The sequence below is a fragment of the Heptranchias perlo genome, chromosome 42 (genome assembly GCF_035084215.1).
Source record: "Heptranchias perlo isolate sHepPer1 chromosome 42, sHepPer1.hap1, whole genome shotgun sequence".
Classification (NCBI taxonomy): domain Eukaryota; kingdom Metazoa; phylum Chordata; class Chondrichthyes; order Hexanchiformes; family Hexanchidae; genus Heptranchias; species Heptranchias perlo.
In genome coordinates this window covers 10473018-10490528 of record NC_090366.1, presented here as the reverse complement: position 1 = coordinate 10490528, position 17511 = coordinate 10473018, and the positions used below count along the sequence as shown (strand labels likewise).

At 46.0% G+C, this 17511-nt stretch overlaps 1 protein-coding gene across 2 annotated transcripts; it reads left to right on the top strand.

Moving 5' to 3' along the window:
• The first annotated feature begins 13001 nt into the window (after positions 1 to 13001).
• Positions 13002 to 17075, top strand: LOC137306287 (probable G-protein coupled receptor 139). Of its 2 annotated transcripts, XR_010958854.1 has the most exons (3): positions 13002 to 13090; positions 15718 to 15788; positions 16769 to 17075. XR_010958854.1 is itself a non-coding variant. In XM_067975454.1 (2 exons), exons 1-2 carry the CDS (start codon positions 13021 to 13023, stop codon positions 16620 to 16622), a joined length of 975 nt encoding a protein of 324 aa, XP_067831555.1. In that variant the 5' UTR covers positions 13002 to 13020; the 3' UTR covers positions 16623 to 17075. The 2 variants fall into 2 exon arrangements, 1 of the variants encoding a protein (XP_067831555.1); XM_067975454.1 differs by having other exon boundaries at positions 15718 to 17075.
• The last annotated feature ends 436 nt before the right edge of the window (positions 17076 to 17511 follow it).

The window sequence follows — 17511 nt, the reverse complement described above, 5'->3', positions numbered from 1 at the left end:
AGAATTCGCAGGCTAGAAAGACAGGCACATCAGCCAGTGAGCTCCCTCCTGATCGCTAGCCAATGATCGCCGCTGAGAAGTAGACGTGGGCTGGTGAACGCAAGAGAGGCGTTCTAACGTGATTCCCCCACGGTCGAATAGCAAATAGACATTGATGCGCTCAGCCCATACTGGGAAAATGGTGACTTCGGTAAGACACTGGAAAGTGTCGAGGGTCAATGGAAAGGAATTCCAGCATCAGAGGAAGGGGGAAGGAAAGAAAATACGTAGAATTACATAGAATGAGCAGCACAGAAACAGGCCACTCGGCCCAACCGATATTTGACACGAGCCTCTTCCCATCCCTCTTCATCTAAACCTATCAGCATGACCTACAATTCCTTTCTCCCACGTGTACTTACCGAGCTTCCCCTTAAATGTGTCTATGCCATTTGTCTCAACTGCTCCTTGTGGTAGCGATTTCCACATTCTCACCACTCTCTGGGTAGCTGAACTCACCCAATTTGGTTGTGAGTTACATGCACAGAGCAGGAAGGGCCCAGGTACCATCGCCGGCCTGTACTGAGATAATTGATCTCACCCGGTGTGGTACTGAGTCACGCACAGAGCAGAATTGCACCAGGTTCCATCAGGGGCCTGTGCTGTAATCTAATTACAATGGGGTGGGGTATTCGGCCACACATGCAGCACTAAGATTCCAGTTTCAATCCCTGGCCTGTGCTCCTGTTTCGGCGTTGAGTCCCACAAAGCAGACAAGGTCTCTGGGTCAAATCAGGCCTGTAGTGAGTTAACTGATCTCACACGGTGTGGTATTGAGCCACGCAGAGCAGGAGGGCGCAAGGATTCTTCACCGGCCTGTGTTGTGTTTGCTGATGTTGGTACTGAGTCACACACAGAGAAGGGAGGGCCCAGACTCCACCAATGGGCTGTGCTAAATTAGCTGATCTCACCCGGTGTGGTACTGAGTCCCACACACAGCGGGAACGGCCCAGGGCCCATCACGCCCTGTGCTGATTTAGCTGAACTCACCCAGTTTGGTACTGATTCACAAACACAGTCCAGGAAGGGCCCAGGCTCTATGCCCGGCTTGTGTTGTTATCTTATCACAATGGGGTGTGTTACTCAGCCCAGAATGGAGCAGCAAGGGCCCAGGCTCTGCCCTCGTCCTGTGCTTGGATAACTGATCTCACCCCGTGTGCCGCTGATTCACACACACAGCCGAATAGCACCTGGTTCCATCCCCAGACTGTGCTGTTATTAAATCACAATGGGATGTGGTAATCAGCCCTACTTGGAGCAGCAAGGGCCCACGCTCCATCGGCGGCCTCTGCAGAATTAGCTGATCTCACCTGGCGTGGTACTGAGACCAACAACTATGCAGAGCCCAGGCTCAATCACGGCCTGTTATAAGTTACATGATCTCACCCCGTTTCGTAGTGAGTCATAAACAAAGCAGAAAGGGCCCAAATTCCATCGTCGGCCTGTGCTGAATTAGTTGACCTCACCCGGTGTGGTTCTGAGCCACACAGAGCAGGAAAGGGCCAGGACCCATCCTCGGTTTGTGCTGAGTTAGCTGAAAATTGCCCAGGTCTATCCTGGCCACAAAGGTCACATGAGGAAAAACTTTTTTACACAGCGATTGCTTAGGATCTGGAATTCACTGCCCGAGGGGGTGGTGGAGGCAAATTCAATCATGACCTTCAAAAGGGAACTGGATAAGTACTTGAAAGAAAAAAAAAAGCACGGCGATGGGGAAAGGGTGGGAGAGTGGGACAAGCTGGATTGCTCTTGCATAGAGGCGGCACGGACTAGATGGGCCAAATGGCCTCCTTCCATGCTGTAACATTTCTATGATCCATGAAATCCCATCCGGCCTATTACCACCCCATCAGTCTACTCGCAATCATCAGCAAAGTGATGGAAGGTGTCATCAACAGTGCTATCAAGCGGCACTTACTCACCAATAACCTGCTCACCGATGCTCAGTATGGGTTCTGCCAGGACCACTCAGCTCCAGACCTCATTACAGCCTTGGCCCAAACATGGACAAAAGAGCTGAATTCCAGAGGTGAGGTGAGAGTGACTGCCCTTGACATCAAGGCAGCATTTGACCGAGTGTGGCATCAAGGAGCCCCAATAAAACTGAAGTCAATGGGAATCAGGGAGAAAACTCTCAATTGGTTGGAGCCATACCTAGTACAAAGGTGGTTGGAGGCCAAATCATCTCAGCCCCAGGACATTGCTGCAGGAGTTCCGCAGAGCAATGTCCTAGGCCCAACCATCTTCAGTTGCTTCATCAATGATCTTCCCTCCATCATAAGGTCAGAAATGGAGACGTTTGCTGATGATTGCACAGTGTTCAGTTCCATTCCCAAGCCTCAGATAATGAAGCATTCGACACCCACATGCAGCAAGACCTGAACAACATTCAGGCTTGGGCTGATAAGTGACAAGTAATATTAGCGCCAGACAAGTGTCAGCAATGGCCATCTCCAACAAGACAGAATCTAACCACCTCCCCTTGACATTCAATGGCATTACCATCGCCGAATCCCCCACCATCAACATCCTAGAGGTTACCATTGACCAGAAATTTAACTGGACCAGCCACATAAATACTGTGGCTACAAGAGCAGGTCAGAGGCTGGCTATTTTGCGGCGAGTGACTCACCTCCTGACTCCCCAAAGCCTTTCCTCCATCTACAAGGCACAAGTCAGGAGTGCGATGGAATACTCTCCACTTGCCTGGATAAGTGCAGCTCCAACAGTACTTAAGAATCTCGACACCATCCAGGACAAAGCAGCCCGTTTGATTGGCACCCCATTCACCACCCGAAACATTCACTCCCTACACCACCGGCGCACAGTGGCTGCAGTGTGTACCGTCCACAGGATGCACTGCAGCAACTCGCCAAGGCTTCTTCGACAGCACCTCCCAAACCCGCGACCTCTACCACCTAGAAGGACAACGACAGGAGGTGCATGGGAACACCACCTGCACGTTCCCCTCCAAGTCACACACCATCCTGACTTGGAAATATATCGCCGTTTCTTCATCGTCGCTGGGTCAAAATCCTGGAACTCCCTTCCTGACAGCACCGTGGAAGAGCCTTCACCACACGGACTGCAGCGGTTCAAGAAGGCGGCTCCCCACCACCTTCTCAAGGGCAATTAGGGATGGGCAATAAATGCTGGCCCTGCCAGCGATGCTCACATCCCGTGAATGAATAAAAAAAATCTCACCCAGTTTGGTTCTGAGTAACGTATACAGTGCAGAGAGGGCCCAGACTCCATAACTGGTCTGTGCAGAAGCAGCCGATCTCATTCGGTAATGTACTGAGCCCCACACAGAGTGGCAACGGGCGAGGATCGAACCCGGTCTGTGCTGATTCAGCTGAATTTGCCCACTTTGGTACTGAGTCACAAACACAGAGCTGGAAGGGCCCAGATTCCATGCCCAGCTTGTGCTGTTATCTTATCACAATGGCGTGTGTTACTCAGTAGCCTGTTGTAAATTAGCTGATCTCAGCCGATGTGTGTCGGAGTCTCACACAAAGCAGGAAGGGCCCAGTTTCCGTTCTCGGCCTATGCTGAAGTAGCTGATCTCACCCGGTGTTGTACAGAGCCTCTGAGACAGAGCATAAAAGACCCAATTCCCACCCCACTGTGGTTAGTTTGTTAATCTGCCCCGGAGTATTACCCTCTCTCTCTCGAAATATATATAATATGCATCGTTTAGTCTCTCACTCTCTATATTTACTCTCTCTCTCTTTCAGCACTTCCCTCTCTGTTGTTCTCTCTCACTCTCGCTGTCTCTCTGTGCACTCTGTGTCTGTTGGGCTCTCCCTTTCACTAACACTCCCTGCGCACCCTGTGTCTGTTTTCCTCTCCCTCTCACATTCTCACCCTCTGAATATTATGCTCTGCTGAGCTCTCTCCAGCACACACACTCTCTCTGCATCCATTTTGTCTCTTGGGCTCGCCCTCTCTCTCGCACACACAGTATTTGTATACTCGGTGTCTGTTGGGGTCTCACTCTCTCTCTCACACACACAGTATTTGTATACTCTGTGTGTGCTGCCCTCTCACAAACACTCTCTGTATATGCTGTGTGTGTTGGGCTCTCCCTCTCACACACACACTCTGGATACTCTGTGTCTGTTGGGCTCTCCCTCCCACGCACACTGTATATACCCTACGTCTGCTGGAGTCGCCGTCTCTCATACACACATTCTGTATACTCTGTGTCTGTTGAGCTCTCCTTCTCATACACACTATATAAGCACTTTGTGTTGGCCTCTCCCCGTCTCTCACGCACACTCTGCATAGTCTGTGACTATTATCCTGTCCCTCTCACACCCACACTGTACGGCCTGTGTCTGTTGGGCTTTCCCTCTTGCACACACTCTCTGTAAACACTGTGTCTGTTGGGTTTTCCCTCTCACACCCACACTGTATGCTCCGTGTCTGTTGGGCTTTCGCTCTCACACCCACTCACTGTACACTTTGTGTCTATTATCCTTTCCTCCTCATACACTCTGTATACTCTGTGTCTGTTGTCCTCTCCCTCTCTTATACACTCTCTGTATACTCTGTGTCTGTTGTCCTCTCTCTCTCACACGAACACTGTAAGCTCTGTGTCTGTTATCCTCTCCTCCTCACAAACACTCTTTGTATACTTTGTGTCTGTTGCCCTCTCCCTTTCACACACTCTCTGTATATTCTGTGTCTGTTGGGTTCTCCCCCCCTCTCTCTCTCACACACACTATATACTTTGTATCTGTTGTCCACTCCCTCTCACACACTCTCTGTAAATTTATGTGTCAGTTGGGCTCTCCAACTCACACACAGTATCTGTATACAATGTGTCTGTTCGGCTCTCTCTTTCTCATACATACTCTCTGTAAACTCTGTTTCTGTTGGGCTCTCCCTATCTATCACACAGGCAATATCTGTCTACACTGTTTCTGTTATCGAAGCCCCACTGGGTACTGCGCCCCTCACAGAGCGGGCACGGCCCACGACCCATCCCGGCCTGTGCTGGTTTAGCTGAACTCACCCAGTTTGGTTCCGAGTCACAAACACAGAGCAGGAAGGGCCCAGGCTCCATGCCCGACACGTGCTGTTATCTTATCACAATGGCGTGTGTTACTCAGCCCCACGTGGAGCAGGGAGGCCCAGTTTCCACCCTCGGCCTTTGATGAACTATCTGTTCTCACCCAGTTTGGAACTGAATCACACACACAGCAGGCATGGCCTAGGCTGAATCGCAGCCTGTGTTAAATTAGCTGATCTCAACCGATGTGTGTTTGAGCCGCACACAGTGTAGGAATGGTCAAGGCTCCGTTCTCGGCCTGTGATGAGATAGTTGATCTCACCCAGTGTTGTACTGAGCCACTGAGACAGAGCATAAAAGGCCCAGTTCCCACTCGGCCAGAGTTGAGTTTGTTAATCTCCCACGGAATGGTACATTCTCGAAATATATATAATATGCACCGTATACTCTCTCACTCTATATTTTACTCTCTCTCTTTCAGAATTTCACCATGTGTTTGTTGCTCCCCCTTTCATACTCGCTGAATCTGTATACTCTGTGTCTGTTGGGCTCTCCCTCTCACAAACACTATCAGTGTACCCTGTGACTGTTATCCTCTCCCTCCCACACCAACACTCCCTGCAGATTCTATCTGTTGAGTTCTCTCCCTCACACACAAACACTCTCTGCACCCACTGTGTTTCTTGGGATCGACCTCTCTCTCGCACACAGTATCTGTATATTCTTTGTGTCTGTTGCCCTCTCCTTCACACACACACACTCTGAATACTCTGTGTCTGTTGTTGTCTCCCTCTCACACCCTCACTGTATACACTCTGTCCGATGGGCTTTCACTCTCACACCCACTTACTGTATACGCTGTGCATATTATCCTTTCCCTCCCACACACACTCTGTATACTTTACGTTTGTTGTCCTCTCCCTCTCTCACACACACTCTGTATATTTTGTGCCTGTTGGGCTTTTCGCTTCGCACTCACTCACTCTATACTCTGTCTCTGATATCCTTTCCTCCTCACAAACACTCTGTATATTTTGTGTCTGTTGTCCTCTTCCTTACACATACAGTATCTGTGTACTCTGTGTCTATTTGACTCTCCCTCTCTCACACAAAGACTTTCTGTATACTCTGCTTCTGTTATCATCTCCCTCTCACACACACTTTCTGTATTATTTGTGTCTTCTTTCCTCTACCGCTCTCATACGCGCTCTGTATACTTTGTGTCTGTTATCCTCTCCCTCTTTCACACACCCTCTTTTCTTTTGGGCTCTCCCTCTCACAGACAATATCTGTACATAATGTGTCTGTTTGTCTCTCTCTCTCTCTCCCATACATACGCCCTGTATACTCTGTTTCTGTTGGCGTCTCCCTATCTCTCACACACGCAATATCTGTATACACTGTGAATGTTAACTCACACTCATTCTCTCTGTATACCCAGTTTCTGTTATCCTCTCCCTTTCACCCGCACTGTATACTCTATGTCTGTTAGGCTCTTCCCCTCTATCACACACACTCTATGTATTCTTCGTGTCTCTTATCCTCTCCCTCTCACACCCACGGTGTATATTCTGTGTCTGTTGAGTTCTGTCGCTCAGACACAAAGTATCTGTATACTCTGTGTCTGTTGGGTTCTCCCCCTCTCACACCCACACTGTGTACTTTGGTCTGTTATCCTCTCCCTCTTACACACACACTCTCTGTATACTCTGTTTCTGTTGCCCTCTACCTCACACACAATATCTGTATACACTGTGTCTATTCGGCTATCTCTCTCCCTCTCTCTTGAAAACATACTGTCTGTATTCTCCGTTTCTGTTGGCCTCTCCCTATCTCTCACACAAACAATCTCTGCATACTCTGTTTCTGCTTTCACAGCCCCACTAGGTACTGCGCCCCATACAGAACGGGAACAGCCCAGGGTCCATCCCAGCCTGTACTGATTTAGCTGAACTCACCCTGTTTGGCACTGAGTCACAAACACAGAGCAGGAAGGGCCCAGGCTCCATGCCCGACACGTGCTGTTATCTTATCACAATGGTGTGTGTTACTCAGTCCCACTTGGAGCAGGAAGGCCCAGTTTCCACCCTCGGCCTTTGATGAACTATCCGTTCTCACCCTATTTGGTACTGAATCAGACACACAGCAGGCATGGCCCAGGCTGAATCGCAGCCTGTGGTAAATTAGCTGATCTCAACAGATGTATGCCTGTGACGCACACAAAGCAGGAAGGACCCAGGTTCCGTTCTCGGCGTGTGATGAGATAGCTGATCTCACCCAGTGTTGTACTGAGCCACTGAGACAGAGCATAAAAGGCCCAGTTCCCACTAGGCCAGAGGTGAATTTGTTAATCTCCACCGGAGTGGCACTCTCTCTCTCGAAATAAATATAATTTGCACCGTACACTCTCTCATTCTCTATATTTTACTCTCTCTCTCTCTTTCAGAATTTCCCTCTCTGTTTGTTGCTCCCTCTTTCACTTTCGCCGTCTCTCTGTATGCTCAGTATCTGTTGGGCTCTCCTCACAAACACTCTCTGAATACTCTGTGTCTGTTATCCTCTCCCTCTCACACCCAGACCCTCTGAAGATTCTGTGTCTGTTGAGCTCGCTCCCTCACACACACAAACACACACACACATTGTCTGCAGACACTGTGTCTCTTGGGCTCACTCTCTCTCTCTCTCGCACACACCCCCTCTGTATACTCTGTTTCTGAAATCCTCACTCTCTCACACACAGTATCTGTATACTCCTTGTCTGTTATCCTCTCCCTTTTACACACACTCTTTCTATATTTTGTGTCTGTTATCCTCTATCTCTCACACACATTCTCTCTGTATCCTCTCCCTCTCACACCCACTCTCTATACTCTTTGTCGGTTGGGCTCTCCCTCTCACATGCACACTCTCTCTATACTGTGTATCTGTTATCCTCTCCCTCTCACACACAAAATCTGTATACATTGTGTTTATTCGGCTATCTCTCTCTCTCTCGAACATATACTCTCTCTATTCTCCGTTTGTGTCGGCCTCTCCCTATCTCTCTCACACACAATCTCTGCATACTCTGTTTCTGTTATCAGAGCCCCACTAGGTACTGCGCCCCACAGAAAGCGGGAACGGAACAGGATCCATCCCAGCCAGTGCTGATTTAGCTGAACTCACCCAGTCTGGTTCTGAGTCACAAACACAGAGCAGGAAGGGCCCAGGCTCCATGCCCGACACGTGCTGTTATCTTATCACAATGGCGTGTGTTCCTCAGCCCCACGTGGAGCAGGAAGGCCCAGTTTCCACCCTCAGCCTTTGATGAATTAACTGATCTCACCTGGTTTGGAACTGAATCACACACACAGCAGGCATGGCCCAGGCTCAATCGGAGCCTATGGTAAATTAACTGATCTCAACCGATGTATGTCTGAGCACGACCCATAGCAGGAAGGGCCCAGGCTCCGTTCTCGGCCTGTGCTGAGATAGCTGATCGCACCCGGTGTTGTACTGAGCCACTGAGATAGAACATAAAAGGCCCAGTTCCCACGCTGCCTGTGATGAGTTTGTTAATCTTACCCGGAGTGCTACTCTCTCTCTCTAAATATATAAAATATGCATCGCATATTCTCTCACTCTCTATGTTTTTCTCTCTCTCCCTCTTTCAGTATTTCCCTGTCTGTCTGTTGCTCTCTCTCTCTCACTCTCGCTGTCTCTCTGTATCTGTTGGGCTCTCCCTCTCCCTCATACTCTGTGTATATGCTGTGTGAGTTGGGCGCTCCCTCGCAAACACACTCTTTGTGTTCCCTGTGTCTGTCATCCTCACCATCCCACACCCACGCTCTCTGAATACTCTGTGTCTGTTGAGCTCTCCCCCTCAGACATACACACCCGCTGCATACACGGTGTCTCTTGGGCTCGCCCTCTCCCTCGTACACACAGTATCTATATACTCACTGCCTGTTGGGCTGCCCCTCTCTCACCCACACGCACTCTCGGTATACACGGTGTCTGAGGGGCTTTCCCTCTCCCTCGCACACACACTCGCTGTATACTCTGTCTGTTGGGCTCTCGCTCTCTCTCACACATACACTCTCTGTATACTTTGTGTCTGTTATCCTGTCCCTCTCATACACACTCTCTGTATATTTTGTATCTGTTATCGTTTCCCTTTCACACACACTCTCCGTATACTTTGTGTCTGTTATTCTCTCCCTCTCTCACACACAATCTGTATACTCTGTGCCTGTTGGGCTCTCCCTCTCGCTCACATATACAGTATCTGTGTACACTGTGTCTGTTCAGCTCTCTCTCACTCTCACAGTCCCACTGGGTGCTGCGCCGAACACAGAGCGGGAAAGGCCTAGGATCCAGTCCGGCCTGCGCTGATTCAGCTGAACATACCCAGTTTGTAGTGAGTCATAAGCACAGTGCACGTCGGGTCCCAGGATCCATCACACGCCTCTGCTGAGGTAGCTGTTCTCACGCTGTGTTGTACTGAGTCACACACAGAGCAGAACGGGCCCAGGTTCCATCCCCACCCTGTGCTGTTATCTCATCACAACGGGGTGCGGTACTCAGCCCCACACAGCGCAGGAACTGCCCAGGTTCCACCCTCGACCTATGGTGAATTAGCTGTTCTAACCCTGTGTGCAACTGATCCCCACACAGAGCAGGCAAGGCCCCTGCTCCAACCCTGGCCCGTGGTGAATTAGCTGATCTCACCCGGTGTTATACTGCACCACTCAGTGCAGAAAAGGTGCAGTTCCCGCCCGGCCTTTGTTGAGTTTGTTAGTCTCAACTGATGTATCTCTCTATCTATCTATCTATATATATATATATATATAATATGCATCGGATTTTCTCTCACTCTCTATATTTTACTCTCTCGTTCTCTCTCTCTCAGATTTTCCCAGTCTGTGTGTTGCTCCCTCTCTCACTGTCTGTCTATAATGTGTGTCTGTTGTCCTCACACTCTCAAACACACTCTGTGTACCTGTGTCTGTTATCCTCTCTCTCTCACACATACTGTCTGTATACACTGTGCCTGTGGACACTCCCTCTCTGACACACACACTCCTTATAAACTCACTGTCTGTTCGGCACTCCCTCCGTCTCTCACACTCTGCTTATTCTGTGCCTGTTGGGTTTTCTCTCTCTCTCACACACTCTCTCTCTGTATACTCTGTATCTGTTGGGATCTCCCTCTGAAACACACTCTCTGCCTACTCTGTGCCTGTTGGGTTCTCTCTCTCTCACACACACACATTGTCTGTATACTCGATCTATTGGGCTGTCCCTCTCCCTCCCACACACTCTTTGTATTTCATAGAATCATAGAAAATAGGAGCAACAGTCGGCCATTCGGCCCTTCGGGCCTGCTCCGCCATTCAAAATGATCATGGGTGATCGTCTAACTCAGTACCCTGTTCCCGCTTTTCCCCGATATCCCTTGATCCCTTTAGCATTAAGAAATATATCTATCTCCATCTTGAATACATCTAATGACTTGGCCTCCACTGCCTTCTGTGGTAGAGAATTCCACAGGTTTACCACCCTCTGAGTGAAGAAATTTCTCCTCATCTCAGTTCTAAATGGCATAACCCGTATCCTGAGACTGTGACCCCTGGTTATGTATTCCCATCCATCGGGAACATCATCCCTGCATCTAGTCTGTCTAGTCCTGTTAGAATTTTATATGTTTCAATGAGATCACCTCTCATTCTTCTAAACTCTAGAGAATATAGGCTTAGTCGACCCAATCTCTCCTCATACGTCAGTCCTGGACTCCCTCCATGGCAAGGACATCCTTCCTCAGATAAGGAGACCAAAACTGCACACAATACTTCAGATGTGGTCTCACCAAGGCCCTGTATAACTGCAGTAAGACATCCCTGCTCCTGTACTCAAATCCTCTTGCAATGAACGCCAACATACCATTCGCCTTCCTAACTGCTTGCTGCACCTGAATGCTCGCTTTCAGCGACTGGTGTACAAGGACACCCAGGTCTCGTTGCACCTCCCCTTTTCCCAATCTATTACCATTCAGATAATAATCTGTCCTTCTGTTTTTACAACCAAAGTGGATAACCTCACATTTATCCACGTTATACTGCATCTGCCATGTTCTTGCCCACTCACCCAACTTGTCTAAATCACATTGGAGCCTCTTTGCATCCTCCTCACAGCTCACGTTCCACCCCAGCTTTGTGTCATCTGCAAACTTGGAAATGTTACATTCAGTTCCCTTATCCAAATCATTGATATATGTTGTGAATAGCTGGGGCCCAAGCACTGACCCCTGCAGTACCCCACTAATCACTGCCTGCCACCTGGAAAAGACCCGTTTATTCCTACTCTCCATTTCCTGTCTGTCAACCAATTCTCAATCCATGCCAGCATATTTCCCCAATCCCATGTGCTTTAATTTTGCACACTAACCTCTTGTGTGGGCCCTTATCAAAAGCCTTCTGAAAGTCCAAGTACACCACATTCACTGGTTCTCCCCTATCTATTTTACTAGTTACCTCCTCAAAAAACTCCAGTGGATTTGTTAAGCATGATTTCCCTTTCATAAGCCCATGCTGACTTTGTCCAATCCCGTTAATGCCTTCCAAGTGTTTTGTTATAACATCCTTTATAATAGACTCGAGCATTTTCCCCACTACTGATGTTAGGCTAACTGGTCTTTAATTCCCTGTTTTTTCTCTCCCTCCTTTTTTAAATAGTGGGGTTACATTTGCCACCCTCCAATCTGTAGGAACAGTTTCAGAGTCTATAGAATTTTGAACGATGATCACCAATGCATCCACTATTTTCAGGGCCACCTCCTTTAGTACTCTGGGATGTAGATTATCAGGCCCTGGGGATTTGCCAGCCTTTAGCCCCGTTAATTTCCCGAGCACTATTTTTTTACTAATACTGATTTCCTTCAGTTCCTCCCTCTCATTAGACCCTTGGTTCCCTACCATTTCTGGCAGGTTATTTGTGTCCTCCTTTGTGAAGACAGAACACAGTAGGTGTTTAATTGTTCTGCCATTTCTTTGTTCCCCATTATAATTTCCCCCATTTCTGATTGCAAGGGACCTAATCTTCACGAATCTTTTTCTCTTGACATATTTATAGAAGCATTTACACTCAGTTTCTATACTAATTTACTATCATACTCTATTTTCTCCCCCTTAATCAATCTCTTTGTTCTCCTTTGCTGAATTCTAAACTGTTCCCAATCCTCAGGCTTGCCGCTTTTTCTGGCAATTTTATATGTCTCCTCTTTGGATCTAATACTATCCCTAATTTCTTTTGTAAGCACGGTTGAGCCACCTTTCCTGTTTTATTTTTGCACCAGACAGGAATGAATAATTGTTGTAATTCCTGCACACGTTCTTTAAATATTAGCCATTGCCTATCCACCGTCATCCCTTTTAGTAAAGTTCCTCAATCCATCCTTGCCAACTCGCATCTCATACTTTCGTAATTTCCTTTGTTTAGATTCCAGACCCTAGTTTTGGATTCAACTACTTCACTCTCCATGTTAATGGAATAAATCTTAAGGGAATTCAAACCTAGTCTATGCAATCTGTCAACTGTTTGCCTTTCCAGTCAATTTGATCAGCCTCACCGTCACTCTACAGACAGTTCAGCCAACTTAGCACACACCAAAGATCAAACCTGGCCTTGAGATCCATTGAAGGACATTGCTGGATACACCTTTCAATATTGATTTTGGAAGGAATGTTACCAAAATAACACTTTTAGGTGTTTCCCTTAAAAAAAGTTTAATAAACTTTAAACACATTCAATTGTATTACATCATTAGAATGAAAACAACTCGCTCAGTTTGTTTGTGCAAACGAGGGGAACTAACATCAGTAATTATGTTACCTAATTGTGTCACTGGAGGCTCCCGTGACCTATATATTGGTTCTACCGCAAACCATGTGTTGAGGCAGTTGAGACGTAATCGCTTGTGAGAGAGAATGCATGAGCCAGTAACTGGTCAGGTGTATGCAATTTACTATCCAATTCTTTCGGCTGTTGGTATCCCAGGTAAGTCGTAATCTTACCAGGAGTGCGAACTTGCGTTAAACTGTTTCATTGTTCTTGATGCGGATATGATAAATGAATCTGTCTGGGTGAGTGTGTTTGCTGAATAGTCATATATTCTGGGGTAATCGCTCAATGGCTAAGCTATCCTAACTTTACATTATGTATTTAATGTAACCTTTTACTGAAATCATAGTTATTTCCGCTCCAACATAGACAGCATTTCTCAAACAGTCTTCTTCAAACGACTTGCTACCTCGTGTCCAGAATGAAACGTGGCAGCGACTTTTAAATATGTGTTGATAGATGCTGAGTTTTGCTTTAAACTTCCATTGGGTGTAGATCGATGTACAGTGTGCAAATGTAGGGGTTGAGGAATATTGAACTGTTTCACCATGTAGGTTAACGATTCAACTCCAACCAGGTGCATGGGTGGGGCGCTTTCCATCGTCTCCCCTGTCAATGATATAAACTATTCCAATAATTAAAACAAGAATCTTATTGTATTAACTATATATCTGAAGTAAAATGTATTCAAGTTTCAGTTGTTATGTCAATCATTATTTCTAGTAATTATTTTGAAATAATATAGAAAATACATTCATTTGACTACGGCTACCATAGCTATCTCCCCCCTCCCTCTCTTGCCCTCTCTCTCTTTCGATTTCTCGTCTCCCTTTCTTTCTCTGTCCTTCGTTGTTCCTTTTTATTTTTCTCTTCCTTGCAAAGGATCCGTTCTTATTTTAACTGGATGACAATGCGAAGTGTGCTACTTAAAACCTGTTTTTAATATATATCATTTCATCCCAAACGCGAGTTAACTCTTTGGTTGCGGCGGATAAGCACCAAGTCAGTCCTGCAGCAACCTTGTTCAACCAACGCCACGGACAAAGCAGGCGTTCGACAGCTTTACCTGATCGCTATTTCAGAGGCGCAAATTTGCTGCAGAACAAGTTAACCATCATCACAGTCCAAACTGTACTTTACTGGTCGAAGTCTTTGAGCTGTTTGGGCGTCGTGTGTAATTTCAAACGCCAGTTATTATTTTTACAATTTGCATGTTATTGTCGCATTTAATATTGATGACATTGACACATGATTCAAAGATTTAGTCAGAGATAATAAGCAATTATTTTCAGCTTCCTCCTGTTGCTCCGTTATCAGGACCCACAGGCTCTGTCAGCCTTCAGATGCCTGTCCTGTTATTGATGCGCCCTCTTCCGCACCCCCACCTTCAATAGGGAGGTTTATCAATCTCTTGATCATAGAGGCCATTTTATTGATTAGCTACATCATGTCCTCGCCAGTCTATCACACTCAGGCGCTTTTCACTCGTGCTGGTTACAAGTAAGAACGTTGACTGATGTCCCTTCCACCGCCGGCATCTCTGAGTCCGGCTGTGCTATCTGCAGAAGGCATGATACTTGCCCACTGACCCATCAATAAAGCTCAGGAGTATTAAGCTTATTTACAATATAATTTTACTGGAGGACATATTGCAACATGTAAATTCTGCTCGTTAATTGTAAAGAGTAGCTCAGCGCATGTAAAGTTTTATATCAGTTCTATGTCGCCTCCCCCACTCTCGACCCCCATCAAAAAATAGTTTGAAAATGAGATCGAGCAATCGGTTTGCTAATCAGTGATGTGCCAAATGCCCTCAGATCTGGAGACCAAGGGTGGTCAGTCAGCGGCGCTTTCCTCATTCCAAAATATTCCTGCCTGATCTGCAGCCACAATCCGAATTCACTCATTTCAGTCCACCTGCCACTCTCCAAATTTCTGTTCGCCTGGCCCCGGTGTCTGTCATTCATTACGTTTCCTGATTTTATTGGGTTTTTCCACCTTCATTAGTTGTATTGTTAATCACAAACTCGCTTCCCATTGCATTTTATTTCATTCAATTAACTTATTTCAGATTCATTGTTGTTTATTTTATTGTTTGTTTGAAAATCATTGATTCAAATTAATCTTATTGCCTTCAATTCGGCATATCATAACTCAATTTTAAATTTATTTTAAAACCTTTTCTAGTCCAATTCTAGTACCAAATTTGATTTCCTGTTCAATCTTTCTTTTTCTCATGACTTCCAAATATCATATTAAATTAACCCACCCCATCTTGATTTTAAAAAGAGAGGGAAGAATAAATATAGCGCTTTTCACGAGCTAAGGGCGTCCTGAAGCGCTTTGCAGCCAATGGAGTATTGTGAATTGTCATCACTGTTACAATATAGGGAAATGCGGCAGCCAATTACGCACAGCAAGGTCCCACAAACAGCAATGAGGCAACAACCAGTTAATTCGGTTGAGTGAAAAATATTGGCCAGGGCACTGCAGCACTCTCTTAGTACTGCATAGAAGTGTCAAGCGAGAGTATATGCGCAAGCCGCTGGAGTAGGACTTGAACCCACAACCGTCTGACTCAGAGGCGAGAAGTGCTGCCCACTGAGCCTCGGCTGACACGGTTGCAATTAGCAACCTACATTTACTCGGAAATGCTGGCTATATGTTTCTATGCGGAGTGTAGTTATAAACTTTTGAATTGAACACATCCTGATTGTGAACTGATACTGTCTATTAAAGTCTGCCAAGAATTAATTATCTTGCTTTCTTTGCTTTCCCTACAGTTAACATAATAGCGATTGTGATCCTGTCCCGAGGAAAGTGCGGTCTCTCCAAATGCATCACTCAATATCTGGTGGGTATGGCAGCGGCGGATCTATTGGTTGTCGTCACTGGCGTTATACTCAATCGGATCATTGACATTTACTTTCCCGGAAATTTTCTGTTGCTTACTCCGATATGTAGGACCAAAACCGCCCTAGTTTATGCAACCAGGGACTTTTCTGTTTGGTTAACAGTCGCTTTCACCTTTGATCGCTTTATAGCCATTTGTTGCCCGAACTTGACAAATAAATATTGCACCAAGGAAACAGCAGTTGCGGTTGTAGGCACGGTGCTTGCCCTGAGCTGCATGAAAAACATCCCCTGCTACTTTATATATGAACCTCTGTATATAATTAACAAATTGCCGTGGTATTGCCGGATAAGATCAAGCTTTTATACTTCACGCCTATGGTTAGCATTTTCTTATTTCGACTGCATAGCGACCCCTTTTCTCCCATTTTTTGTTATTTTGCTACTCAATGCTGTGACCGTGAGATATATAGTAGTGGCCAGTAGAGTCCGCAGGGCATTGCGGGGCAACACCAGCTCTGAAAGCAAACCTGATGCTGAGATGGAGAACAGGAGAAAATCCATAATTTTACTCTTCAGTATATCCGGCAATTTTATACTGTTATGGCTGACGTACACGATCCATTACTTGTACTGTCGAATTACTAATACTTATTCTTACACTGGTTACAATGACCCGATTTATATCCTTCAAGAAACCGGATATATGCTTCTACTTTTGAGCTGCTGCACAAACACGTTTATTTATGCAGTGACACAAACTAAATTCAGAGAGGAGTTAAAGAAAATGGTGAAATATCCAATGAATCAAATTGTTAAGTTTTTAGATAATTAGAAAAACTATGGACTAGCTGGTGTTATAATTTAACTTTTCATATAGCAGGCAGCCTCTTGTAGAAATAACAGTATGTTGGCCTCTTTTCAGAGGTTTTATGTTTGATTCTCAAGTGGCTCTTTTCATTTCCCTCTATATCGACTAAGGTTCAATGGTCGTTTTCAGGAAATAACTAAACAGACTTAGCTCTTGGCTTGCTCAGAGATTCCAAGGCTGAACATGATACAGTTCCACGTACTCCTTATTATAATAAGTCCACGATATTAAGGATAATACGATGTCAACGCAATGATCAAGAACACAAGAAGGATAAAAGTTATTTTGCGATAATAGTAACATAACTTTCGCTCTGTTTAACAAGACATGTCTTGGTTCGCCTGATGCCAACATATGTGTATACCCATCACCATGCTGAAACATTTCTTAATAAAATTACTGACAAATTTGTACTCATAGAGTTTAAAATTGCCTGTCATGGAGTTCACACTATCCCTCGCACTAACACACCTCAGTTACTTACGCTTAGGTGAGACTTGGAAAGATTCAAGGCTGAGGTTCCCTCCAAGGTGTGAGGGGAGTTGTTGCTGGTGAACAAATCGTAGAAACCAAATCGACCACAGGTAAACTCTCTGCTCTTTATTTAGCTGGGACCACGCTGCCCTTTAACGGCACAGGTTCAATGGGCCAAACGACGGGGTATTTCTGCCTTAACCTTCTATGATAAGAAAATTAACTAGCTTGATTATGTAAGCCAACTGGAAGCAGTCTATGCACCTTCTTGTAAACAATTTTACAACACCAAGTTATAGTCCAGCAATTTTATTTTAAATTCACAAGCTTTCGGAGATTTTCTCCTTCCTCAGGCAAATGTTTCAAGATCTCCTTGAAG